At 48.1% G+C, this 27896-nt stretch overlaps 1 protein-coding gene across 1 annotated transcript; it reads left to right on the top strand.

The window, feature by feature from the left end:
- Nucleotides 1-1401: 1401 nt before the first annotated feature.
- On the top strand, nucleotides 1402-27580 carry LOC102939374. Its single transcript, XM_043522608.1, is given in 11 exon segments — nucleotides 1402-1428; nucleotides 1717-1897; nucleotides 2409-2522; nucleotides 5784-6507; nucleotides 6509-7464; nucleotides 8060-8159; nucleotides 8497-8645; nucleotides 8820-8932; nucleotides 17131-17220; nucleotides 20654-20776; nucleotides 21351-27580. Coding segments are annotated over 11 exon segments (2781 nt in total). The 3' UTR covers nucleotides 21555-27580.
- Nucleotides 27581-27896: the final 316 nt, after the last annotated feature.

The following is a 27896-nucleotide window of genomic DNA, read 5'->3' on the forward strand; positions in this document are numbered from 1 at the left end:
TTAATCTGAATTAATTTTCAAGTGTAAACAAGCCCAAAGGTATCCCACTGACTCGAAAGGGCATTATGCTGTCAAAGAGGGGTGAGTATAATTAAATGTAATCATTGCCTCAGGCGTTTAATGAAAACCAATTTGGGAGCAGTAATGGGGAATTAAACTGCTCTAGAGGGGAGATTCTGGGATGAAGCACAGCACAGAACTCGGAGCCTTTAAAAACACTAACATTTGGTCATACTCAGCCGTCATCCTGACCTCAATCCTGAGAAGTGCTGAGTGCCCCCAATCTAACTAAAGTCAATGAAGATTCAGCAGGAGCTCAGTTCCTCACAGGATTGGGCCCTATGTTAGTAATTATGTAGATGCAAATCGGTGGGAGGGAGTGTTTAACTGCTGGCCAATGCTGTAGAAATTTTCCCACAAAGCTCTATTAAGGCCCCTGCTTACCACTGTTTTCTGACCAACTTCCACTTGATGTGTAACTAACATCACCACTTAAGGCCATATCTGGATTTGACCCAATAGACACATGATACACTGTGAGCACCTGAATGCTGTTTGGTTCTGGTCTGTCTGAGCGTCTTTGCCTTTTGTGGCTGTTACTTGTTCTGCCATGGCCCCCTCGCTTCTCTTGCAGGCTGTATTCATCAAGTGACTCCTCAGTAAATGTGTCTCTGAGACTATCCTATCTGTTAACTCCTCAGACTAACATGACGTTGCTTTTATAAGACAGGCCGTCACATAATGGACAATGGTCTGACCTGGCAGCTACTTTCTTGTAAAGAAAATGTGACGTTCTAATGCAGATTGCAGCTATTCTTGGCATTTAAAATGCCTTTGCCGAGCAGTTCGTAGCCCCCTTCATACTCCCACTGGAATGTAGGATAGCTATCCCACACATCTGGCCATCCCATGAGTATCCGTATACAGGACTTCACCCTCTCCCATTTTTCTGCAGTGTCACATGCTTTGAGGAACATTTGGAAGGGTAGCAACCATCTTCTCCAGTTCTCTGCCAGGTTCCCTTTTGGACTGGCTTCATGTTGGCTAAGATTTAGTTCTCCGCTAACCCCATGTCAACACAGGAGTGCAGATAAGATTGGAGTTCACCTGACAGGGCTCAGAGTTACCAGGGTTAAACCCCATCATAGGCCAGGGCTCCAGCACCTGCTGTTTCAGTGGTAAAGGCAGTGGGGCAATGAAGACATTCTTATTGTGGGAGAAAAAGACATAGGACATCCAGGCTGGATGGACTCATGTCCTCTTTGGAGGGCAGCCTGCAGGGGGCGGCATAATCGCATACCCTTGAGCAGGCCTGATTCCATCCAGCTAACTACAGCAGTGCACACACCAGCCAGTGTTGGCATTTCTAAATGTGTTAGGAATTAAGAGGAATCAGGAGACATGATGGAACCCAGGGCTGCTCAGAGAGTGAGGGTGTGCCTGTTAGCACCAGCAGATGGATTTTTTTAGAACTATTTTCCTCAGTACCCAAACTGTCCCATTGGCAACAGGGGAGCATGAAAATAACCTCTGCCAATCATTTATAAGGTGTCCTTTTAGCAAGAGTTAATCAAGAGTAAAATTAACAGGCCTTCAAGGAAAGCTTGGAGCAGCACAGGCTGAGTCACAGACTGAAGTTTATTACGGTTAACAGCCCACTTGCATTTCCTTCTCTGCTACTCACAAGGGAAATATAACTGAAGCTGTGGCTGTTAGGGAAAGGGGTGGAGTGCTGGGAGGAACAGCAGCCAGTGGAGTAGGTTTGGCTATAAAGAGCTAGGAAAAGGGAGAGAGACAGCATTTCAGCCTGCCTTTGAGTCTTCAGCAAACTTGGCCATGGCAGAGGGACGGGTCCAGTCACTTCATTACTCCATAGGGCTCCTGGGCATTGCTTCAGGTAGGAACCAAGTTTACCTGGCAAGGGAGGCTGGTGGTGGAATTGACTTTCTTGTCCAATGAGGTTACACATTTTAAATGGGGACTAACTAGTTTCTGTTATGAAAGAAAGAGTTCTTCCCAGCAATGGGTTCTCTGAATCTTCCTGGCTTGGATAAAACCCTTAGATCTATAAACCAATCTGCATAAAGCAGTCAATAACATGTTTGTCTTGCCTTTCAAACACTGAGCTGAACTTTTCCATTTGGCCGGTTCTGGTTGGGAGTCAAACCTAAACTTTCCAATACAGTGTAGTTTCTAACATAATTCTTTATTGAGATTCACTTTCCTCTTTCTTTTCTCCTTCTGTCTCTCTTCCCTGGATTCCTCTTTTCCCTGATTGCTCTCTATTTCCATTCCTCTTTCTTGATTCCTTCTTTCTTTGCATTTTTCTGTTCCTTCTTCATCTCCCTCTGTCTCCCTTTTTCCTGGAAAGCTTTTAAGATGTTTCTTTCCCCCTGTGTTCCATGCAGGATCCCTCTTGCTAGCTGTGTACTCCTACAGCTTCACCAGCCCAGCCCCTCTGATCCCCAGCACGGCTCTGGGCATCCTTCTGTTTGTTATATCAGCTCTCTTGGCATATGCAGGTAAGACCAGGAGCACTGGCAGCTAACAGCCCTTTCTGCAGCTTATATACATATTTTTGTACTGACCTCTATTTTGCCAGCCGATAACCTTGCCAGATCACTGATTCTCTCACCTGAAATGATATGCCAGGGCACCAGTTTTGTCAATGTGCAGAGGGACTTGAGAAAGAAACATCAATTCTAAATGAATCATTTACTGAGTTAGGTTCACTGCACTGGAAGTTTGCTCATTATAAAAACAATTTCGAAGCTCTGTAAGAGTGGTAGTTTAAGGGAAGGCAGTGAATTAAACTGTGTGTTAGTAAGTAGTTTGCCAAGGTCATAATCATTTTACGGGGAAATCCCAGGTTATAAAAAGTTTCAAACTATTTTGACAGACTGGAGAATTACTCATGTCTCCCCACCAGGGGGAATGAAGAGACTGATGCTTAGGTTTCAATACATTTATTTTAAGGGAGGCATTAATGGAATTGCCTCGTGTTGGTCCTGGCATTTTGCTAGATATTAAACAAAATGCTAACCAGAGGGGAGTGGTCATGGGTAACAAAGCTTTTAACCTCTAAGTACTGGGTTCAGATCTACTCTCAGCCAGTGCTGGCACAAAGCTGCGCTAAAGCCTGATCTAGAGTCCACTGAAGTCAATGGGAATCTATCGACTGGCCTCACTGGGTTTGGGATCAGTCCCTTAGCATGGAGCAGCTTTTTGAAGGCCCTCGTGAAATGGGTTGGTAGCCTTGGTTCAGTGGGCAGGTACTGTCTTCACGTCAGGCCGTGATCAATCATGACAGAGGCCAGTGAACATCCTAGGGTTGCCAGGCACCCAGTTTTTGACCAGAATGCCCGGCTGAAAAGGGACCCTGGTGGCTCCGGTCAAAACCGCTGATCGGGCTGTTGAAATTCTGGTCGGCGGTGCAGTGGGGCTAAGGCAGGCTCCCTGCCCACCCTGGCTCTGCACAGCTCCCGGAAGTGGCTGGCATGTCCGTCAACTAGGTGCAGGGGCAATAAGGGAAGCTCCGTGTGCTGCCTCCGCCCCCAGAGCCAGCTCTGCAGCTCCCATTGGTCGGGAACCATGGCCAATGGGAGCTGCGGCGGTGGCTCCTGTGGGCACAGGCGGCACACACTGCGCAGAGCTACCTAACCATGCCTCTGCCTAGGGGTCGGACATGCTGGCCGCTTCTGGGAGCAGCATGGAGCCAGGGCAGGCAGGATCCTGCCTTAGCCCCGCTGTGCCACTGACCGGGAGCCACCTGAGGTAAGTGCTGCCTGGCCAGAGCCCACACCCCAAGCCCCCTACCTCAAGTTGGAACCCTCTCCCACACCCAAACTCCCTCCCAGAGCCCGCCCCCCCTCCCACATCCCAACCCTCTAACCCAGCCCTGAGCCCCCTCCCGGAGCCCACACCTTGCACCCCCTCCTGCACCTCAACCCCTTACCCCAGCCCTGAGCCCCCTGCTGGAGCCCGCACCCTCTCCACCACTCCAACTCCCTGCCCCAGCCGGAGCTCCCTCCTGCACTCCAAACTCCTCACCCCCAGCCCCTCCCCAGAGCCTGCACCCCCAGCCCTCACCCTCACTTCCTCCCGCACCTCAACCCCCTTCCCCAGCCCTGAGCCTGCTCCCGCGCTCCAAACCCCTTGGGCTCAGCTGGAGCCCCCTCCTGCACCTCAAACTCCTCATCCCCAGCCCCACCCCAGAGCCTTCACCCCAGCCCTCACCCCCTCCCACACCCCAACCCTGCCCAAGCCTAGAGCCCCCTCCCACACCCTGAACGCCTACTTTCTGGTCCCACTCCAGAGCCCACACCTCCAGGTGGAGCCCTCACCCCCTCCCACACCCCAACTCTCTGCCCCAGCCCAGTGAAAGCGAGTGAGGGTGGGGGAGAGTGAGCGACGGAGGGAGGGTGGCTGGAGTGAGTGGGGGTGGGGCCTCAAAGAAGGGGTGGGGCAGGGGAGGGGCCTCAGGGAAGGGGCAGGGCAGGGGCAGGGCAGAGCAAGGGTGTTTGGTTTTGTGCAATTAGAAAGTTGGTAACCCTAGAACACCCGCACATGAAGGCTTGAGAGCTCTTGTACCCTTAGAGGAGAATTGCCTAATTATTACTTAGCCCAGTAGTTTGGGGGCATAAACGCAAAGGGTTAAATTATGGCCACCCTGCACTGATATAAGTGTGGAGTGCTTCTTATCCCCAACACACTTGTGCAGCAGTAGCCATGACTGCGTTGCTAGCTACATGGGAGCACTAAAGGAGAGGTCAGTCAGCACTGCAGTCTCCGGGGGAAGTATGTCAGGGCAGAGCAGATGTAACAACTGCTGTTTCTAAGGTTACTGCACCCCAGCCCCCTTGAGTCATAGCTGTTCCTCCACTGCACAGGCACAATGCCACAATGCCTTGCTCTAGCAGTGCTCCCGCTCCTGCTCCCAACATGGCGCTGGTTCACAAGGCCATAACGGAACGGAATGGAAATGGGGAAATTCTTGGGTGCTAAGTTCCAGCCCAGAATGAGCATCTCCCAGCCTAGGGATAAACTTTACAACACTAGGGGTTAGTAATGTGATCGTGGAAATCCTGAGGCACCATGGAAGGTGCTGGTCTAATATAGGAAGCGAAGAGGGCATGTAGCATGTTTGTAAAGTTGTAATACTGTTTTTGGGGTGATAGCGGAATTCCATTCAAACTCACATTTAACTTTAAGTCTCTCTAATCAAGTTCTCTGTCCACTTTCAGAGACAGGGCACTGTACTAGATTGATCTTGGGTCTGATCAGGTCTGGCAGTTCCTATGCTTCTTTATGAATGACTGGTTATGTATTAAGTGCCAACAAGTTGCTCTGTGCTGTACATGGCATGTAATACACACAGGCTCTGCCCCAAAGGGCTGACAATCTAAACTAGACAGAAATGGAGTGGACAGGATGCACCGGGAAACCCAGATCACCAGCACTTTAATTGTACTAGTCTATTGTGACAATTATTATTGACTTTCTTCGTATGGACATAATGGAATTTGATGAAGAGACTATAATGGCTTGGGGGACACAGACTGGGCAGGATGGTCCATGGACAAGGGTTGGAGGTGTGGAAAATGGCAGAGAGTTTGTTGTGGGAACACGTGTAAGTTCATTATCATTAAGAAGTGATACAATTTACATCAAAATATGGCGCTGGGACGTGTCACTCTGGCACACTGACAAACACAGCCTGTTGTCCCGGTGGTGTCTCTACAAGCTGGTGGCATCCCTGCTTCCTTTGTTTATTTCCCTCGTAGGAGTTCAGAAGAGCCTGAGAAGTGCCCCCTTGTTCAAGTCGCTGTGTCTGATCATCTCAGTGCTGTGGTGCAGCTATGGAGTCATCCACATCCTGGCAGGGCAAGGGGTCCTGAATGGCATTGATGATTTCCGCAATGCCGTTGTGCCTGGCCTGGCAACATTTACTTTGGGGCTCCTCATCATTGGGGTGGTGGGCATCCTTCAAAGAGAGCTCATCCTTGCCATGGTTGCTTCTTGCATTTCGCTTGCCTGTGCCCATGAAATTGCCATGCTTTATAACACAGCTTTTGGTTCCTCGGCAGTGGCTTGCAATTATATGATTGTCTGCTTCATTGGGGGCTATTTTGCTATGGGGAGGGGTCTTTATTTCCTCAGCAAGGAGAAAATCACCCTTCCTGGCACAGATCTGGCCAAGAGCAAGACCAATGAGCAGGTCCAGGCCAATGGTGCCAACACAAATGACTTGGCAGTCATTGGTCTGATCTTGAACATGCTGTCTGCCAGCGTCTTTGGCTGCAGGCTCCTGGGAGTGACCAGCAATCTATTTGTGGGCCAAGTACCTTGGCTTTGGGCAGCTGGGATTTACCAGATTGGGGTCTGCATTTTCTCTTACCGGGCCCTGGATACATTGGCTGCCACGTTCTTTGGTTTCACCTCGGTGTTGAAATTTGCTGGAGGCTATTCTCTCCTGTACCGGATCTGGCAGCAGGATGAGCCGGTTTTCCCCTTTCTTGGTGGTTTTCGCTATCCTCTTTGCTGTCTTGGCTCTTTTCATCACCATTAAAAGCCTGGTGGATGGCCTGTATTTGCTCTTTTATGTGGCCTACTGCATCGCCCTAGCCTGTCGCCCTCATGGTTTTTTTGAAGGTGGTCCCCAAGGTGTGGATGTGGCCATCTTTGTGGCCTCAGCCCTTATGGCTCTCATTTACCAGTACAACATGAAGGCAAGTGCCAAAATCCCTACAGGGGAGGGAACGGTCCAGGCCTTGCTCTCCCGCAGCAGTCATCTCAAACTTCGTGAAGGGAAAGACCTTCATGCTCCCTACCTTGGCTATTCCAAGTATGCCGATGCCGAGGTGCTTGGCTTTGCATGCAGCGTCCTTGCTTCCTTTGCTATCACGATGACAGTGGACCCAAGGGCACCACTTGCTACCATTGTCATACCCTGGGTGGTGGTAGCCGGAGGGATCCTTAAGCTTTTATGTGGTTCAGTGGCCTTTGCCCGTGGTAAGACCTTGGAGAGCAGTGCCTTCATTCTCTATGGGGTCATGTGGATCATCTGGGGCTTAGCCAGATATGGTGGTCTCTATGGCACTAGCAGGGGCTTCCAAGTAGCTGTAGGCATCATTGCCCTCATGCTTGTCAATTGCTTCATTGTCTTCTGCACTCTCTTCCTAAGCATTTCCTGGTTCATTTACTCCCTCACCTTCTTACTCATACTCATCAGCTTCTTGCTGGATGCAGTCAACGCCATCCCAGCTGGCTATGATATTGCTGTCACCATCATCTTTGGGCTGGCCAGCTTCTACTGCTTCCTGTCTGCTCTTTTCAACAGTACCTTTGAAGGTTCCCACTTCCCTGTGGGTAGGCCTATTGTGAAACTCAGTGGTGTTGGGGGAGGAAGCACCAAATGCCTTCACTTGCCTGCCAGGAAAGCTTCCTCAGTCAAGCAAATTGCAGGTAAGGAAAATGTATAGTGGAGAGAACGGGGTAGGGGTTAACTGAGGGGTTTCATTTTGAAGAGAAGTCATGATAGAAGAAGAACTACATTTTTTCCCCATCTGAATCTAGAAACTTTGATTATACTATGGCATTTTGACCAAGGCAGTATGGTCAAATGGTTAGAGCAGGAGAGTGGGAAGTAGGGGTCAAATGCTCTCCTGGTGTAAGTGGGAGAAATTCCATTGAAGTCAATGGCGTTGCACCCACTTATGTGGTTCAATATCTCCTGGTTTCTGTCCCTGGCTGGCCATCCCATCTACTTCATACAAATCCCACAGGCTGGCACTGCAACATGACACAGCTTCTGGGAATCCTTGCTGGGATATTTCAGGGGATAGAGGGGGAGGGTTACTCTCTGGATAGTGGGATGCCTACATGCCTGCCTGGATGTAACCTATAACTCTCCTTTAATGAACACTGGAAAATATACTGTAGTGGGCAACCCTTTAGCAGCCAGGGGATGAAGCCAAGGGCCCGTAGTTTGTCTTGTCCATCTATATCTCTTCTGTGAGTTTATGACTCAGCAGTTATCTGGGTTGTTTCCTGTTCTTAGAGATCATGAAGAATGGAGGAGCTTGTGGCATCCCCACCGACACAGTGTATGTTCTGGTGGCAGCCTGCAATCGACCTGATGCCGTAGAGAAAGCTTACAAGTAAGTGTTTTTACTACAGGCCCAGGCAAGGGCTTCTTTTAATAGTCTAATGGAGACTCTAGTCACAGGCTGTAAGTGGCAACTGACAGCTGCTGTTGGGCGGTGTCTGCTGCAGCAGGTCTGAAGGTGCAAGGGCCATGATTCAGCCCTCATAAGAGCAGTAAGCCTGCGGGTGAAGATCAGGGTTAGAAGAGGGAACAACTAGCGGGGTAATTGTCTCTGGAACATCCCTGGCTCCTGCCAGCTGATGGAACCAATTGGCTGGGACATCACAAGATTGTACAAAGAACAAAACGTGGGGGCTAAAGAGCGTTCCTTTCTTTTGTCTTCTTTACAGGTCTAAGCGCCAGGCTCAGGATCGCCCCATGTCACTTTGGATTTCTAGTCTGAAGCAGCTCGAACCTACGAAGCATTTGTTCAACCCCATGCTGTGGGAATTCATGGCGGCTGCCTGGCCATCTCCCATTAGTCTGGTGGTTCCCAGAGGTGAGAGAATATTGTTGCTGTCAAGCTTTCCCCAAGGTGGAGAGTAGTGCTGAGCCAAAACACAGCAACGCTGTGCACCGATGCTGGGCCGTTCCTTGCTTAGGTACATGGTACCACCACTGTTTGTAGACTCAACCCACATCAGCAAGTATTGTGTGGCTCTTCCCCTTACAGGGAAATGGGTGGACTTCCTGGGGATGAAAGACTCTGCCAAATATGTCGGTACCTCTCAGAGCATTGCCATCCGTATCCCCGACTGCTCCGTCACCACACATCTCATTGATCTGGTGAGTGACCAACGCACATCTCTCTCGGCTTGCTAAGGTCAAGCAGCAAGAAAAGTGACAGGTCTAATGATCACGTGGGCCACAGTGGACAGGTTTGGTGTCAACAACTAGCAGTTAGCACATGGTGCAATGGCTAGGAACGGGTGTCAGGAGACCTAGGTACTTCTCCCAGCTTTGTTACTGTCTAATCTTGGGCAAGTCACTTCACCTCGCTGTTACTCCTGATGTAAAATGAAACGATACTAAAGCCAGTCAGGAATTTGTTGATAGGAAATTGCCAATTTGTCAGAACCAAAACATTCAGTGGAAAGGATTTGGAAAAAAAAGTTTTGGAAGTGTCAAAAGATCCTGTTTCGATATTTTCAAAACAAGAAATGCCAGTTTTCCTGTTCTGAATGACTTTTTGTTTTGAGATTGAAGCTGAGTAAATAATCGTAAAAGGTCAAAATTGAAACAAAATGTTTTGACTGACCCAAACCAACAGTTTTTTTGGATTTTTGGTTCCTGAAAGTTTTGGAGATTTTGACATTTCATTCTGATTCAGGATGCGGGGAAAATGGTCAAAATCTCAACATTTTTCACAGGATTGTACAATCCTTTCCAGCCCAGCTCGAGGTGATACTCACTTTTGTAAAGTTTTGGGGAAGAAAAGTGATGAGTATTATTATTACTGGCACAAAAAACTTCATTAAGGTTAAGGTTGGAGGCACACATAGCAGTTGTTTGGTTGCACAGTTGCTTACAAGAATGTTTCAAAAAACCCAACAATCCAAATGTTAGAAACCTAGAAAATGCATAATTATCACCCCCCTTGTCCGATTCACTGTATATTTACTAGAAAAGTTCTACCGCCATCTTACATCTAACCTCATATTTTGAATGCAATATGATCCTTTTTTGGACCGTGGAACAAATGATGCTTATTCAACCTAAATTATGGAACCAATGCCATTGCTCCATAAATTACCCCCAGCAGTGGTACGTGGGGTGACAACATCACTGCCCAAGTGTGCCTGTGTTAGTATAATGCAGAGGTGGACAGCTGTATTTACCGTACCAAGTCACAGAAACAGCTCAGTCCAAGGATGTGATCCACATAGCTTCCATCTCAAGGCAACTCCTCTCTCTAATGTCACAATGCCACATGCTGAACGCTCTTTGTTTTCCCATTTGATACATCCTTAAGGCCATTTACTCTGGCCTTTGCTGGGTAGAGAAGCTTTTGCCCTTTCCTGCTTGGTGCTGAGCACTTCTCCTGCTGTCTTCTGTATGAACTCTTGGTGGCAGCAGCAAATGAAGGTGTGGCTGGGTGTAATTCAGTGGTGTTGCTGGCACCCAGTGCCAGAGGCGAACAACAGCAAGGTTCGTTGCCCAGTATGCATCACCCAATAATCACAACGGGGTGGAGAAGCAGAAAAGTTTATTTGCAGCTGCAAACAAGGTACAGGGAGAATAGAATATCAAATCCTGCACACAGAGCAGGAAGTTACACAGGCCTTTATACATCCTTTCTTCAGCATACTTATCCAATAGCAAGCTGCCCTAAGTATCCATATAGCCAGCCAATCCAGTTATCAGCTAGTTTCCTTGTTCTCTGTACCAGCTGTTAAATCATACATAAAGCTGCTTTATTCAGCATTGTTCTTCCATATCTGCCCTGTTTGGCCTTGTTTAGTTTCAGGCAGTCTGACTTTGCAACATATTGTTGCAGATCCTCAGCATAACTGCTGTGAGTGCCTCCAGGCGGGGGGGGGGTGCGGGGGGGAAGGACACTTGGGCCTAGTGCGAGGTGGCTTCATCGACACTCATGGTCTTCCATCCCCTCGAGTTACCTAGTGGCCATGCCCAGTGTCCCCAACAACTCCCTCCTTTGAGAACACTCAACAGCCTTGGCTCTGAGTTTTCTCACTTGGGCTACTCATTTCTTTACAATAGGACTTTGCATAAGCACTTTGTGATAGCCCTGAAGAGAATGACTTATTAACTTTTGCAAAAGGGCCCTGATACATGATACTGCACAGCATAATACCAGTAATACAAGCAATACAGGAAAGAGAAGTTTCAATAACACGCTAAATAAACCACCAAGCCAAAACGACAAACCCCAGCCTGAAAACAAGGTTTGCAACCAATCGCTCTCGGGGGCAGTATAGGCAACCTGTGCTCCAGCTCGGGCATGGGCCTCAGCCTGTACCACCTTTTCATAGATCTCATAACTGCTATCATTTACATATACACAACATCGGGGCCCGACGAGGGCACAAACCCCTCCTTGGGATGCCAAGAGATAGTCCAAAGCCAGCCTGTTTTGGAGGGAAAATGTCCTGAGCTGCTGCACCTCTTTATTTAATGTTTTTGCTGCTGACCCTAAATCACTAACCGAGTCCTCTAACTCTAAGGCCTTTCTCAAGTACCATTTGCAGCCTTACAGTATAGCGGCCTATGCATGCCATGGCCGGTCCGGAAACCAGTGGCGCTATTCCCAGTACAGAGCACCCTACAAACTTCTTGGTTGTGTGAGGGGATTCTTTATATTGCCCTCCAATGCCATAGTCAGTCCCCGCAGAGTCTTTTCTCGGGACTTAACAGAGGTATTTCGGGCATTTTTAATCTTTTTTTTTGGGCAGTGTGGCAGTTATTGACAGATGAGGAACTCCATGAGCTATATAACAGCTACCTGTCCAGTTGGCTGGCAGCACCTTGTAAGACTTTCGTCCACATACAAAATAGTGACCCTGTAGGGCCTAGTAAGGACTGTTTCTTAAGGGGATTCCTGGGATATTTAAGGCTGCTTTGGCTGCTTTTCCAAACAGTTCATATGCCCCTAAGGGGGCATCCCATCCTCCTGATTGGGTACAAGTGGGAGTGTTTCTAATTGTGCCGTTCAAGTTACACTCGACATAGGGACCACTACAAACCCACCATTGGCTTGCTACATTGGAGATATTAACTGGATGGCAAGTTATATTTCCAAACCCTTCTTTTGTAGTAAGATTATTCGTAAAAGTTTCCCTAAAAGGGAAGGAACCATTACATCCACACTGCTGGCCTTCCCTCTTGGTCTTTATCCAATACCCATCAGCCCACTGTGTAATAACACAGGAGTTCTTTCCCACAGGACGCCCATAGTGATCAGATTGGTTTCGGGCGAAACATAATACTCCCTCAGTGAGTACTGCAATTGAATACTCCTGGTCCTGGTAGGTGGCTTGCTGTAAAGAGGTCTTGTTCCAGAACGGCGAGTTCGTTTTTTCCTGCTTTTTGGTGGCGGCTAATTCTGCTAGGTTTAAAGGCAGCATGTCAAGGGGCATTCCTGTTTTGGGGGACAGTGGAGTTGGAGCACATACCCAGCAATCAGTCTGGTTTGTTAAAGTAGCAACATGGTGCGCAAGCGAAACAAAGGAGTTATGCTCCCGATATGCACAGTTTGGAAATAACAATACAGAGAATAACAATGTTACCCAATTAATTATCACCAGAGTCTTCCCAACCCAGGGTCTCCAGTACCTGGGTGGGCCCATTTTGGCGTTAAGGTGCCCGCTATTTTTGTCTCTTAAACAGTAGCTTTAGCCCGAGATCGTCACTAGATGAGGAGTCAGCAGGTTGGACGGTCCACTGTTCTGCTGATGAGGGGGCGGGTACTGCCTTCAGACGAGAGTGATGGATCCAGTTCTTGTGTCCCTCAATCTTTGCTGCTGTATGGGAGATCAGCAGGACGGTAGAGGGTCCTTTCCACTTTTCCTGGAGAGGCTCGTCTTTCCAGGTACGAACAAGCACGGAGTCACTGGGCTGTAAGGAGTGGACGGGAGAGTCCAAGGGGAGAGGCTGGGAATCCTTGGTATACCTGTGAAGAGACAAGAGAACAGCAGACAGGGAACACATATACTGTGACAAAAAACCATTACCCAACTCCCATTCCCCTGACAGAACCGGGGTGCCATTCATAGGCCATCCCCTTCCAAACATAATTTCAAAGGGACTAAGCCCTAATCTACCCTTTGGGAGAACGCGGATACGGAGTAGGACGATGGGCAAAGCATCACGCCATCGCAGTGAGGCTTCTTGGCACACTTTTGAGAGACGTCATTTAAGAGTCTGATTGGTACTCTCCACTACCCCACTGGCTTGTGGTCTCCAGAGCGTATGGAGTTTCCAGGGGATCTGTAAGGCATTTGAGATGCTTTGGATGATTTTTGACATGAAGTGTGTCCCGTTGTCAGATTCCATTCACTGGGGGAGTTCAAAGCGAGGAATGATCTCCTTCACAAACTTGAGGGCCACTGTTCTGGCAGTGCAATTACGGCATGGGAAGGCTTCTGGCCATCCGTTGAACCGATCCACTAAGACAAGGAGATATTTGAACCCTTGGGTCCGGGGAAACTCAGTAAAATCTATTTGCCACACCCATCCGGGGCCCAAAGTGGGTTCTAGGGCAGCTGGTGGCACAGGATGTCCTGGTCGGGGGTTATTCTTTTGGCAGATTAAGCAGTCCACTTGTACCTGGGCAGCCAGGGGTCCGAGTCCGGATGTGATAAAGTATTTTCCCATTAGTTGGATAAGTGCTTCCCTGCCAGCACGAGTGGTTTGGTGCAGTTTCTGCAATACTGGCCGGATCAGGCCCTTTGGTAGAAGGACCTTCCCTTCCGGGGAATGGAGCCATCCCTCCTTTTCCTGGAGACCAAGTTTGTCAGTTAGCTGTCTCTCCTCCCCAGAGTACTGAGGGGTTGGAAGCTCCCCTACTGATGGGATAAGGGCATGCATATGGGCGTTCTCAGTCTGAGGGGATGGCAGGGTGGCAGCATGCTTAGCCTCTCTATCTGCCCAGGCGTTACCTCTGGCCACATCTTGATTTTCTCTTTGATGGGCTTTACAGTGTACCACCGCCACCATAGAAGTTGTACGGCTTCTAGGAGCTGGAGGATTTGGGGCCCATACTTGACTGGGGAGCCTTGGGCTGTCAGCATTCCCCTTTGCTTCCATAGGCCAGCGTGAGCATGTAGCACCCCAAAAGCATACTTTGAATCGGTAAAAATGTTGACCCGCTTTCCTTTTGACAGTTCAAGTGCACGGGTCAGGGTTATTAGTTCGGCAAGCTGGGCAGAGGTCCCAGCAGGCAAACCTGCAGCTTCCACAGTGTCATGGAGGGTCACAACAGCATAACCCGCCCTCCTTTGCCCATCTATTACAGTACTGCTACCATTAGTGTACCACTCATAATTTGCATTTGGGAGGGGTACATCCTTTAAATCCAGACGGCTGGAGTACTGGGTATCTATGATCTCTAAACAGTCATGTTCCTGTTCCTCTGTTTCTGGCAAGAGGGTGGCTGGGTTAAGGGAGGGGCAAGGCTGTAAGGTGACTTCAGAGCTCTCTAACAGCTTAGCCTGATACCGAGCAATCCGAGCCTGGGTGAGCCGGAGCCCACCCTTTGTGTCTAGCAGGGCTCGGACCATATGGGGAGTATAGATTTGCATATCCCCTCCCAATGTTAGCTTCTCAGCTTTCTTAAGCACTAGGGCAGTAGCTGCGACTGCCCGTAAACATGCCGGCCAACCCTTTGCAATCTGATACAGTTGCTTAGAAAAATAAGCCACGGGACGTCTCCATGCTCCTAACAGCTGTGTGAGCACTCCTAGGGCCACCCCCTTTCGTTCATGTACATACAACTGAAACAGCTTAGAGAGATCCGGCAGGCCCAGAGCCGGGGCTTCCATCAACTTCCTTTTCAAGATTTTAAATGCCCTGTCAGCTTCTGGGGACCAGTGAAAGGGGTCGTGATCCATTCCCTTTTACACAGTCATACAGGAGTTTAGCCCATAGTCCAAACTCTGGGATCCATATCCTGCAAAAGCCTGCCATACCCAGAAAAGCTCTGAGCCGTTTACGAGTGCTTGGGGTAGGGACTTGACAGATAGCTTCTTTTCTTTCGCGTGAAAGCTGACACTCCCCTTGCCTCAGCTGTAACCTGATTCCGCTCCACCTCAGACAACAGAGTTCTCAGGAGGATATTACAATTGTTCCAATCTGGCTTGTGACTACTGAAGCACTCCTCAAAGACTGAAATAAACCAGCTTGGGTTTGTTGAGAATTCCCCAGCCTGTGTTGTAAAAGCTGCTAAGTCTATTGGATTGAATGGCACATGGGTGTAAACTTGCATGGTGGTAGCCTGATGTCCGTCTGCCCCTGGGCAAGCCACAACAGTCTCGGTAATCAAAGGATAGAGTCCCACCGAGGGGGCAATCTCTGTAACCCGAGGCATCCTACCATTATAAGGTGGGAGTGTGGGAGCCAAAGGGGACACCGGATCTGCCATTACAGTGGGGGTGGAGGTCTGGGGACTAACATTAGCTGCTACCGAACCAGTTGGAGTCAAATTACAGCTCTGCAGAATTACAGCTCTGTTCTATCTCTTAAAGCCATAAACGCTTGTGCATACAGATGTTCATTCCATTTACCCATTCACTGTCAAAACAAAACTAATTGGAGGATCATATTATAATTAATTGACCCTCCCGGTGGCCACCGTTCCTGGTCCTCTAGCCAATATTGAAGCGAGTCTACTGTACAAAACCTTTTCAATTTGCTTTTTGCCATTGGGTCTGATCCAAACACTTTGCAGTTTGCTAAAATGCATTCTAGGGGCGTACACTGTGTCCTAACCCCCGATCTCTGTCCCTGTCCCATACCTACAGGGTAACTCTGGGCGTCCCCAGGTTCCAATAGAGCATACAATCCGGATTTCAAAAGGTTCCTACCTTATCCAAGGGACCGGTTCCCCACCGTCACCCACAGCTGCTCCTCCCCTATGTCCAAGGGACCGGTTCCTCACCGTCGCCCACAGCTGCTTCTCCACTATATGAGTGCCTTGCACCGTTGTGCCCTCCAGGGGTGATCAAATCGCGTCTCCTCCGAGGCCATGAACTCACCGGTGCGCGCTGGGCGTCAGTTCTCGCCGCAATCCTCGACCTCCAGGAGGGGTCCAGGCAAGGCTAAATAGCGGCCTCGTGGCCCACCCAGGTACGCCAAAAGCTGTTGCTGGCACCCAGTGCCAGAGGCAAACAACAGCAAGGTTCGTTGCCCGGTATGCGTTACCCAATAATCACAACGGGCTGGAGAAGCAGAAAAGTTTATTTGCAGCTGCAAACAAGGTACAGGGAGAATAGAATCTCAAATCCTGCACACAGGGGAGGAAGTTACACAGGCTTTTTACATCCTTTTTTCAGCATACTTATCCAATAGCAAGCTGCCCTAAGTATCCATATAGCCAGCCAATCGAATTACCAGCTAGTTCCCTTGTTCTCTGTACCATCTGTTAAACCATACATAAAGCTGCTTTATTCAGCATTGTTCTTCCATATCTGCCCTGTTTGGCCTTGTTTAGTTTCAGGCAGTCTGACTTTGCAACATATTGCAGATCCTCAGCATAACTGCTATGAGTGCCTCCAGGCGGGGGGGGGGGCAAGGACACTTGGGCCTAGTGCGAGGGGGCTTCATCGACACTCGTGGTCTTCCATCCTCTCGAGTTACCTAGTGGCCAGGCCCAGTGTCCCCAACAGTGGCATAACGGCTGCACAGAGCGCTGCACGTGGGAAACTTCCTACAGCAATGCTGACCATTGCACCTATGCCCCATTGATACAGCTCCAAGTGGGGCCACATTGATTGCCCAGAACAGTGTGATGGCTGGTGTTCCTGTACTAAGGCAATTTATTTGGAACCTGATCCTGACCTTCCACAAATCAGACCCCTTCCCCACTGCTGTGTCTGTGGGCCTTTGCTGAAGAAACCATAACACCCTGCATGCTCCTTTGATAATTTGCTTGCTGCCCATATTTACATTGGGGTTCCAGTGTAATTTACTGTCCCAGGAAATTAAAATGTTTCATTCCTTCCTGAGGAAGTGTGCTCCAGGAATTATTTTGGGGCAGTTCTCTGGCCTGTGTAATCCAAGAGGTCAGACTAGTTGATTACAAGGGTCCCTTCTGGCCTTAGAATCGATAAGACCTCCTCAATTCAGCCTAATTTTACATATCTTCCTCACTGTACTGTTGTCCTCACACTCACACTCTGGCACTCTCCTTCAGTTAAAATGGGTTTCAACAAACAAAGCATAAAGTGAAATGAATCCCTGAGCATTATTGTTTCTGTGCTGGAAGCTCTGTTCAAAACCCACTTTCTCATTTTGGTCTCAATTACCAGGTTGGCCCCATTGCAGTCACATCAGCCAATCCAACTGGAGAAGCAGATACCACTCACCACAATCAGGTGTACGCCAAACTGGGAGACAAGGTAATCACCATGTGCTTCTTCACATTCATCATGGGAACTGAGGGAGATGTGATTGCAAGTTGATATCGATTTGCTCCCAGCGGGCAAGTCAGTGGTTAAAACTAAAATCCAGGGATAGATTGTAAATTAGAAGCTCATTGAGGCTTATCCCAGAAAGGCCAGGGAGGGAGAGAAAGAAGGCTGGAAAAATAAGGAATCAAAATAAACACAAACATTTTTATTTTTCATGACACAGTCTGTGACCCGCCACTGTAGTTGGTTTCTCTTCAGATCCATAAGGATGTGAGTGCCATAGAGCATTTCATAGAATCATAGAATCATAGAATATCAGGGTTGGAAGGGACCTCAGGAGGTCATCTAGTCCAAGCCCCTGCTCAAAGCAGGACCAACTAAATCATCCCAGCCAGGGCTTTGTCAAGCCTGACCTTAAAAACTTCTAAGGAAGGAGATTCTACCACCTCCCTAGGTAACACATTCCAGTGTTTCACCACCCTCCTAGTGAAAAAGTTTTTCCTAATATCCAACCTAAACCTCCCCCCCACTGCAACTTGAGACCATTACTCCTCGTTCTGTCATCTGCTACCACTGAGAATAGTCTTGAACCATCCTCTTTGGAACCCCCTTTCAGGTAGTTGAAACCAGCTATCAAATCCCCCCTCATTCTTCTCTTCCACAGACTAAACAATCCCAGTTCCCTCAGCCTCTCCTTATAAGTCATGTGTTCCAGACCCCTAATCATTTTTGTTGCCCTTCGCTGGACTCTCTCCAATTTTTCCACATCCTTCTTGTAGTGTGGGGCCCAAAACTGGACACAGTACTCCAGATAGGCCTCACCAATGTCGAATAGAGGGGAACGATCACGTCCCTCGATCTGCTGGCTATGCCCCTACTTATACATCCCAAAATGCCATTGGCCTTCTTGGCAACAAGGGCACACTGTTGACTCGTATCCAGCTTCTCGTCCACTGTCACCCCTAGGTCCTTTTCCGCAGAACTGCTGCCTAGCCATTCGGTCCCTAGTCTGTAGCGGTGCATGGGATTCTTCCGTCCTAAGTGCAGAACCCTGCACTTATCCTTGTTGAACCTCATCAGCTTTCTTTTGGCCCAACCCTCCAATTTGTCTAGGTCCCCCTGTATCCTATCCCTACCTGCCACCGTATCTACCACTCCTCCTAGTTTAGTATCATCCGCAAATTTGCTGAGAGTGCAATCCACACCATCCTCCAGATCATTTATGAAGATATTGAACAAAACCGGCTCCAGGACTGACCCTTGGGGCACTCTACTTGATACCTGCTGCCATCTAGACATGAAGCCATTGATCACACTACCCGTTGAGCCCGACAATCTAGCCAACTTTCTACCCACCTTATAGTGCATTCATCCAGCCCATACTTCTTTAACTTGCTGACAAGAATGCTGTGGGAGACCGTGTCAAAAGCTTTGCTAAAGTCGAGGAATAACAAGTCCACTGCTTTCCCTTCATCCACAGAACCAGTTATCTCATCATAGAAGGAAATTAGATTAGTCAGGCATGACTTTCCCTTGGTGAATCCATGCTGACTGTTCCTGATCACTTTCCTCTCGTCTAAGTGCTTCAGAATTGATTCCTTGAGGACATGCTCCATGATTTTTCCGGGGACTGAGGTGAGGCTGACCGGCCTGTAGTTCCCAGGATCCTCCTTCTTCCCTTTTTTAAAGATGGGCACTACATTAGCCTTTTTCCAGTCTTCTGGGACTTCCCCCGATCGCCATGAGTTTTCAAAGATAATGGCCAATGGCTCTGCAATCACATCCGCCAATTCCTTTAGCACTCTCGGATGCAACGCATCTGGCCCCATGGACTTGTGCATGCCCAGCTTTTCTAAATAGTCCCTAACCATTTCTCTCTCCACAGAGGGCTGGCCACCTACTCCCCAGCGCAACAGTCTGGGAGCTGACCTTGTTCGTGAAGACAGAGGCAAAAAAAGCATTGAGTACATTAGCTTTTTCCACATCCTCTGTCACTAGGTTGCCTCCCTCATTCAGTAAGGAGCCCACACTTTCCTTGGCTTTCTTCTTGTTGCCAACACACCTGAAGAAACCCTTCTTGTTACTCTTAACATCTCTTGCTAGCTGAAGCTCCAGGTGCGATTTGGCCCTCCTGATTTCATTCCTACATGCCCGAGCAACATTTTTATACTCTTCCCTGGTCATTTGTCCAGTCTTCCACATCTTGTAAGCTTCTTTTTTATGTTTAAGATCCGCAAGGATTTCACTGTTAAGCCAAGCTGGTCGCCTGCCATATTTACTATTCTTTCGACACATTGGGATGATTTGTCCCTGTAACCTCAATAGGGATTCTATGAAATACAGCCAGCTCTCCTGGACTCCTTTCCCCCTCATGTTATTCCCCCAGGGGATCCTACCCATGAGTTCCCTGAGGGAGTCGAAGTCTGCTTTCCTGAAGTCCAGGGTCCGTATTCTGCTGCTTCCCTTTCTTCCCTGTGTCAGGATCCTGAACTCGATCAACTCATGGTCACTGCCTCCCAGATTCCCATCCACTTTTGCTTCCCCTACTAATTCTTCCCGGTTTGTGAGCAGCAGGTCAAGAAAAGCTCTCCCCCTAGTTGGCTCCTCCAGCACTTGCACCAGGAAATTGCACCAGGAAATTTCTGGACCTAGAAGTGTTAAAGCCCCTGACATTCTAATGTTCCAGAGCCCTTGGGGATGTCAAAGATTCTAGAACCCTTGTTGTCTTTTGTTTTAGTTTTCAGAACTAAAGTTCTAAGTCTATGACCAATGCTGTAGAGACTAGAACCATTGGGAGTTATAAAACGTTCTGAATCTTAGGGGACTCTCCTGTTCCATGAGCACTGCCAATTAAATTACCAGATCCTTGTATTTTCCCGTTTTTAAACTCTGAAAGCAGAGTTAATGCTTAAGTAATCCCATGAATGTACTGGATATTTCCCACTGAAAATACAGAACTTGAGACAACAAGTTAATGGCAAGTTCATGTGAGGATGACTTAGGCTCAGAGTAAGGGGAACCACTGTTCTTTCACCATTCTCACATCTGACCATTCTGACATCCTACGCATACAAAGGCAACCTTAGAGATGCTCAGCGGTTGTAAACCAGCATAGCTCCGTTAAAGTAAATGGAATGGTGCCGATTTACACCAGCTGAGGATCTGGCCCTTGAGTTTTACTTAGTGAACTAATTCCACTTTGCATTGGTCAAAGTCACCCAAGATCACTGGGTGACTTCTGGAAATCACCAGGGATTTCTGGTGACTTTGGCCAATGCAAGGTGGAAAAAGGAGAGGGAGGGGATGGGAATCTGTAGCATGGCTGTAGGTAATGCTAAATCCATTGAAAAAGGGGAACTCTCCCCCCTTTAACCAACTGCCTGAGAAGGGTCCTGTAATATGAGTGTTGCTTACTATCAAGGTGGATGCAGTTCTATGCGATGGGCCTTCTCCAGAGAACATTGCCTCAACTGTTGTGGACTGCACCAAGATTGAGAGTGGAAACATAGGGTTCTTCAGGGTTGGCATTGTTCCGAAATCCCAGGTAAACCATCTTTTTTCTGTATTTCTCTTCCCCTTCTCTCTCTCTTTCCCTTCTCCACTGAGTGGGTACTGGAAGGACAGGGAGGCACCCAGATCCACAAGGAGGCAAAGACATCTCCAACAGTCTAGTGCTGGAGAGCCAAGGACTGAGAGTTAGGATGCCCATGTCCTGTTCCTGAGTCTGATGTGACCCTGGACAAGTCACTTCCCCTCTCTGTGCAAGAGCTTCTCCATCTGTAGCATGGGGTTACGATACTTGCACATTTATGTAAAGTGCTTTGAGATCCAAGGTTGAAAGGTGCCTCATACGTTAGTGCAAAGGGTTTTCCTTATTCCATTATATTAAAAGATGGAGGGGAATCCATTGCCAGTCAGCAGCTGGGACTTTGAAGTGTATGTTCTTCACTTCTGCCAATCCAAGAGTCTTTGAGCTGAAGTGAAGGCTGGGTGCAACTCGCAAGAGAGAGGGGCCAGCTGGTGTGGCTTTAAAAACACTATGGTATCTTGTGATGGCAAAAGAAGTTAGTGCTGTTGCCACTCAATATCCAAGTCCCAATCCTGTTTGTCAACTCTAGGTACTACAGATTCTGGAGCAAGTGCAGAGGAAACACATGCAGGGCCATACCAATGGCAGCATTGCAATGGCGGGCCGGAAGAAGCAGCAGCACCTCTCCCATGCCATCTCCAATGGAATACATGCTGCCAGCCCAGAAGAGAGCACATTGACATCATTCACTAACAGTGCGTTCAGCGCTGATGAAGAGGGAGCAAAGCTCTGAGCAACCCAGTTACACATTCACCTGGGAAGGGCTTTCCAGTAAGTGACATGCAGATAAAAATAGAGGAGATCCTGGTCTTAGGTGCAGCAAATCCACCCTTCTATGGATACTGCTAAACTGTCCCTGCCTGGGGGTGATTTATAACCCAGGAACGTACACTGTTAGTTTTCATCTTTGGAGTCCACCAGATTTCACCAAATACGATCTATGATCAAACAGTCTTACTGGAGTGATTTACTGGCCCAGGTCCCTCTTCAAGGGTTTATTCTTCACCCCAATTTGAAGACTGGTCATATGGCCTCTGATTTGGGAAAGTCTTTCTGTTCATGTTACTTATATTGATTTGTTTAGGAGGGAACCCTACATGAAACAAGTGGTGAACCCTGCCCCCCTCCCCAGAATAGACCTTTTCAGAGGCTTGAATCCAGGGGTCATGAGTGCAGTGTAAATATCAAGGTTGATAGGAGATGTCCCTGGATGTTGGCACCTTCTTCCAAGAAAGACAGGTACCTAAAGTTTAGCTACTTGGCTCAAAATGAAGATTGCAGAAGTAGTGGAGTTTCAGGAAAGACCCTCCTTTCTGAGGGAATGATATCGCCCTGGGAGCTGACAGTGTCTACACTGCAGGCACATTTTTGAAGGATCAAATGCACTTAAACCTGAGAATGCAGAGCCAGACCCTTGTATTGATTTTTCAGTTTGCTGGCTGAACCAAACAAATGTTTCAGGTCAAAACGGACATTTTAATTTTTAGAATGAAATGTTTTGTTTCAACTTTTTAAAAATAAAACTGAGGTAAATTTAGAAATGCAAAGTTGTTTCGAACTGAAGAATCAAAACGTTTCATTTTGAAAATGTCAGAATCAAGCATTTCAGTTTTTTTCAACATGAATTCACGAAATGTTTCGTTGAGCCGAATCTGTGGCTTTCATTGTATACTGTAATGATGCACATTTGTACAGCAAGTTTCATGGCTCTGGTGCAGGTTCTATATGGAGTAGTGGATGCTGAGCTAGGGGAGGAGAACAGGAGATTCAAACTCACATGAGAAGTTGTTCACAGGATGAACCCTAGCTGGATATGGGAATTCAGCCGTTATTGTTGCCTTCACCTGCCCTTCCTCTTTCCAGCCAAACAACTCTTGAGCCTGATTCTGATCTCACTTTGATCGGTGTGAAGACCTGATCAAACTCCAGCTAATGTCAATGGAAAGGACCTTGCTGACTTCAGTGGGAGTTTGATTGGTCTTTGAACTGGGCGTTAAATTCAGTGAGGTCTGTGGAATTATAGTGGTATACATTTCACAAATCCAGAGGATCGGTGCTACACCCGCAGCTTTGGAAAAGTCTCTTGGAGGAACACATCTGATGTGCCAGACCCCCAAGGGGTCTCACTCTTCCATCATGGTAGGCCAAGTGGCTTCACCGCCTCCTTAGACTGAGTCTCCGGGGCTCCAGCACTCCTGCTTCACATACTGAGCTCCGTCCAGCAAGTGCAACTGCTGAAATAGACTCCTGGTAGAGAGTTGTACACGCCTCAGGGATTAGTGCACCTCACCCAGTATTTACAGTGACAGTCAGGCAGTGTTGTCAAAACAGTCGAGTTTATCAGTAAACTAGAACACACTATAAGAAGTCCTTAGGTTAGCACAGAGAAATGAAGGTTAAAACAGAGTCCGTTCTGGTTAGCCCAGAGCCCAACCAAGCTGTAGTGAGGCTCCATTTTCGCATATCCCCCACCTCACACCTCTCAGGCTTTTGTTCTTAACCTAGGGGCTTTGCTCAGCTTCCCTGCTGAGAGACAGGGAAATCCATGAATCATTGGAGCTTGCACTGTCTCTCTGGCCCCCTTGTTGATTTGGGTCAGGTTCAACCAGTTCCAACTCTCCATCCCCTCCCGGCAGGGAGTTGACACTCACCTATGTAGCTTAGTCTGCCCTGAGAGCAAATTTAATCCCTTCCCTGCGACTGGATAACAATGTGGCATATGGGGAAACTGAGACACACATAGGAATCATAAAAAATATTACATCAGTTCCCACTTTGTTACACTACTGAGAGCACAATTAGGCCTTCTTGACTTGTTGAGGAGAGGCAAAGACAGAATGTTGTATCATTGACTTAGTTAATTTATTTTGCAGAGTTTCTCACTGTAACTGGTTTTTTTTACTGATTTTTCAAAAAATCAATAAAACATTTCTAATAAAATATACAGCTTGTAACACTGAACAGCATTACCATGCATGGTGATATCAGACCATCTGCAAACCAGGAGCCATGGCTCTGAAATGAATTTAAACACTTCACAGTGTGGTGGAAAAATTAACCACGCATTGTGTTTGGCTCAGAACCACGCCTGAGGCTCCATTATTGATTACAAGCGCAGGGGGGGGTAACAGCTCTAAGTAGCTGCCCCCCCGATGCAAAGCACACACAGCTTTTTAAAGCTTAAAACCACAGACAAATTACACAGACTTTCGACTTAATTACCTTATTTGGAATATAGGAAAACAAGCTTTTCCTGTTATTGACAGGTGTTCTTTTGCGGTTAACATTTCTTAAGCTGTGCTGCTGCAATTGCCTTACAATGGAATTTTCCACACTTTTTTCTTATGCTTCATATACACAATTAGCTTGACCAAAGTTTTAGGCCTACTTGGGAAGTTTAGGACTACTTGGGTCCACTGAATTTTTCCTCCACAACAGTGCCCTAATCTGTTATCCGGATACCCCTCAAGAATGTAGGGAATTGTTCATACCTTCCACAAAAGCTGCCCATGTCTCAAATAGGAGAGAGGTCATAGATAACATCAAAATTCATCTGTGGGACGGTTTCAATAGGATTGCACTTTGAATGTAAACTCTTTGGGGCCTTTTGTTCTGTGTTTGTACAGCACCTAGCACAATGGGGTCCAGGTCCAGGACTAGGGCTACTAGGTGCTAATAATATGCTAATAGTATGCTAATAATAATGCCCCTGGGATGAAGTGGGCCCCATTCCTTCACCAGGTTACATAACAAGCAGGCATCTCTGAAGAAGATAAAGTCCAAGGTGAGGCGTTTCTGAAGATGGTTAACCCAGAAAGGTACCTAAGTATCACAGACCTCTTCCCCAAGGACATCTAATAGGGAGTCCCAATGGTGAGGTTCTGGATTCATTGTTGTTATGCACCTTGAATAGTCATTTATACCAGTGAGTTCAAAGTGGGTTGAAAACTCTGGCCCCTCTCAAAAACCGCAGTCTGGATCCTTTCCTCCTCTTCAGGACAGCTCCCATTGGCCAAGTGGCCAACCCCCATGATGTTAAATTATGTCCTTGGCCTCCTTTAAACCCTTAAGTCCAACTGGAAAGACTCACAATTTCCTCATGTTGCTCAACAGTGTCCTCTTCTGGCTCTGTAGAGAAGAGTGTTAATGAGCTCCAGAGGGCTTCCCTTCCAGCCCTGCTCAGTGGGAAGGGTGTTCGGTGTACCACAGGGCCACAGGCCAGGTAGGGAATGAAGGGGATGGTTAGGGAGCTCAGAACTCCATCAGAGGGAGGTGATTAAAGTATACCATGACATCATCAGTGATGAGCACATAAGTCCATAGGTTTAGAAGGTCCATAGGTTCATTTTGGTTCCATCTCTGAATATCTTGGGCCTGAAAACTTTGGCTGGAAATCACATATGAGATTTCCAACACTTCTTCTTCCTGGCTAGGGTTCAGAAGGGCCTTCCCAGCAGCACTTTGACCTTTGCAGTCCCAGGAGTGCAGAGGCAGCCATGACAATGAAAAAAAAAAACCAACACAAACAAGTATTTGTCATTCTTAGGAAAGATCAGCTTCACCATCTGCTCCCTCGTATCTGATCTGTTGGCAATGTTGGGGGCACTGGGCATGGCCACTAGGTAACTCGAGGGGATGGAAGACCACGAGTGTCGATGAAGCCCCCTCGCACTAGGCCCAAGTGACCTTGGCCCTCCCGCCTGGAGGCACTTGCAGCAGTCATACTGAGCATTCTGCAACAATATGTTGCAAGCGCAGACTGTCTAAAACTGAACAAGGCCAGACAGGGCAGATATGGCAAAACAATGCTGAACAAAACAACTCCATATATAGTTTAACAGATGGTACAAAGAAAAAGGGCACTAGCTGGTATACCGGATTGGCTGGCTATATGGATACTTAGGGCAGCTTGTTATTAAATAAATATGCTAAAAAAAAAGGATGTATAAAAGCCTGTGTAACTTCCTGCTCTGGGTGCAGGATTTGAGATTAATGTCTCCCTGTACCACTTGAAGCTTCAAATAAACTTTTCCGCTTCTCCACCACGTTGTGATTATTGGGCGACTCACACTGGGCAACGAACCCTGCTGTTGCTTGTCTCGGGCACTCTGTGCCGGCAACAGCTTTTGGCGTCCCTGGGTGGGCGACGAGGCTGCTATTTAGCCTTGCCCGGACCCCTCCCGGCGCTCGAGGATTACGGCAACAACCGACGCCCAGTGCACACCGGTGAGTTCATCGGGGGCCTCGGAGGAGATGCGATTTGATCGACCCCGGAGGGCACAACGGTGCAACGCACTCATATAGTGGAGAAGCAGCTGCGGGTGACGGTGGGGAACCGGTCTCTTGGATAAGGTAGGAACCTCTTGAAATCTGGATTGTATGCTCTGTTGGAACCTGGGGACGCCCAGAGTTACCCTGTAGGCATGAGACAGGGACAGAGCTCGCGAGGTAGGGCACAGTGTACGCCCTTAGAGTGTATCCTAGCAAACTGGAAGGTATTTGGTTCAGATCCAATGACTAAGAGTCAATTAAAACGATTCTGTATGGTTGACTGGCCTCAATATCAACTAGAGGACCAGGAGTGGTGGCCACCGGGAGGGTCAATTAATTACAACACGATCCTCCAGTTACTTCTGTTCTGTCAGCAAACAAAAAATTGGAATGAACACATGTATGCGCATTTGTTTCTGTCTTTGTGTACTTGAACAGATATTTTACAGCAATGTAATTTGACTCCAACTGGTTCGGTAGCAGCTACTGTTAGTCCCCAGACCCCCACCCCCACTGTAATGGCAGATCCGGTGTCCCCTTTGGCCCCCACACCCCCACCTTGTAAGGGTAGGATACCTCAGGTTACAGAGATTGCCCCCTTGGTGGGACTCTATCCTTTGATTACCGAGACTGTTGTGGCTTGCCCAGAGGCAGACGGACATCAGGCTACCACCATGCAAGTTTACACCCATGTGCCATTCAATCCAATAGACTTAGCAGCTTTTACAACACAGGCTGGGGAATTCTCAACAAACCCAAGCTGGTTTATTTCAGTCTTTGAGGAGTGCTTCAGTAGTCACAAGCTGGATTGGGACGACTGTAATATCCTCCTGAGAACCCTGTTATCTGAGGTAGAGCAAAATCAGGTTACAGCTAAGGCAAGGGGAGCGTCAGCTTTCACGCGAAAGAAAGGAAGCTATCTGTCAAGTCCCTACCCCAAGCACTCGTAAACGGCTCAGAGCTTTTCTGGGTATGGCCGGCTTTTGCAGGATATGGATCCCAGAGTTTGGACTATGGGCTAAACCCCTGTACGACTGTGTAAAAGGAGCAGATCATGACCCCTTCTATTGGACCCCAGAGGCCGACAGGGCATTTAAAATCTTAAAAAGAAAGCTGATAAAAGCTCCAGCCCTGGGCCTGCCGGATCTCTCTAAGCCATTTCAATTGTATATACACGAACAAAAAGGGGTGGCCCTGGGAGTGCTAACCCAGTTGTTGGGGACCTGGAAACGTCCTGTGGCTTATTTTTCTAAGCAACTGGATCAGGTTGCAAAGGGTTGGCCGGCATGTTTACGGGCAGTCGCAGCTACTGCCCTAGTGCTTGAGGAAGCTGAGAAGCTAACATTGGAAGGGATTATGCAAATCTATACTCCCCATATGGTCCGAGCCCTGCTAGACACAAAGGGTGGGCTCCGGCTCACCCAGGCTCGGATTGCTCGGTATCAGGCTAAGCTGTTAGCGAACCCTGAAGTCACCTTACAGCCTTGCCCCTCCCTTAACCCAGCCACCCTCTTGCCAGAAACAGAGGAACAGGAACACGACTGTTTAGAGATCATAGATGCCCAATACTCCAGCCGTCCGGACTTAAAGGATGTACCCCTCCCAAATGCAAATTATGAGTGGTACACTAATGGTAGCAGTACTGTAATAGATGGGCAAAGGAGGGCGGGTTATGCTGTTGTGACCCTCCATGACACTGTGGAAGCCGAAGGTTTGCCCACAGGGACCTCTGCCCAGCTGGCCGAACTAATAGCCCTGACCCGTGCACTCGAACTGTCAAAAGGAAAGCGGATCAACATTTTTA

This window comes from Chelonia mydas, chromosome 9 (genome assembly GCF_015237465.2).
Source record: "Chelonia mydas isolate rCheMyd1 chromosome 9, rCheMyd1.pri.v2, whole genome shotgun sequence".
Taxonomy (NCBI): Eukaryota; Metazoa; Chordata; order Testudines; family Cheloniidae; genus Chelonia; species Chelonia mydas.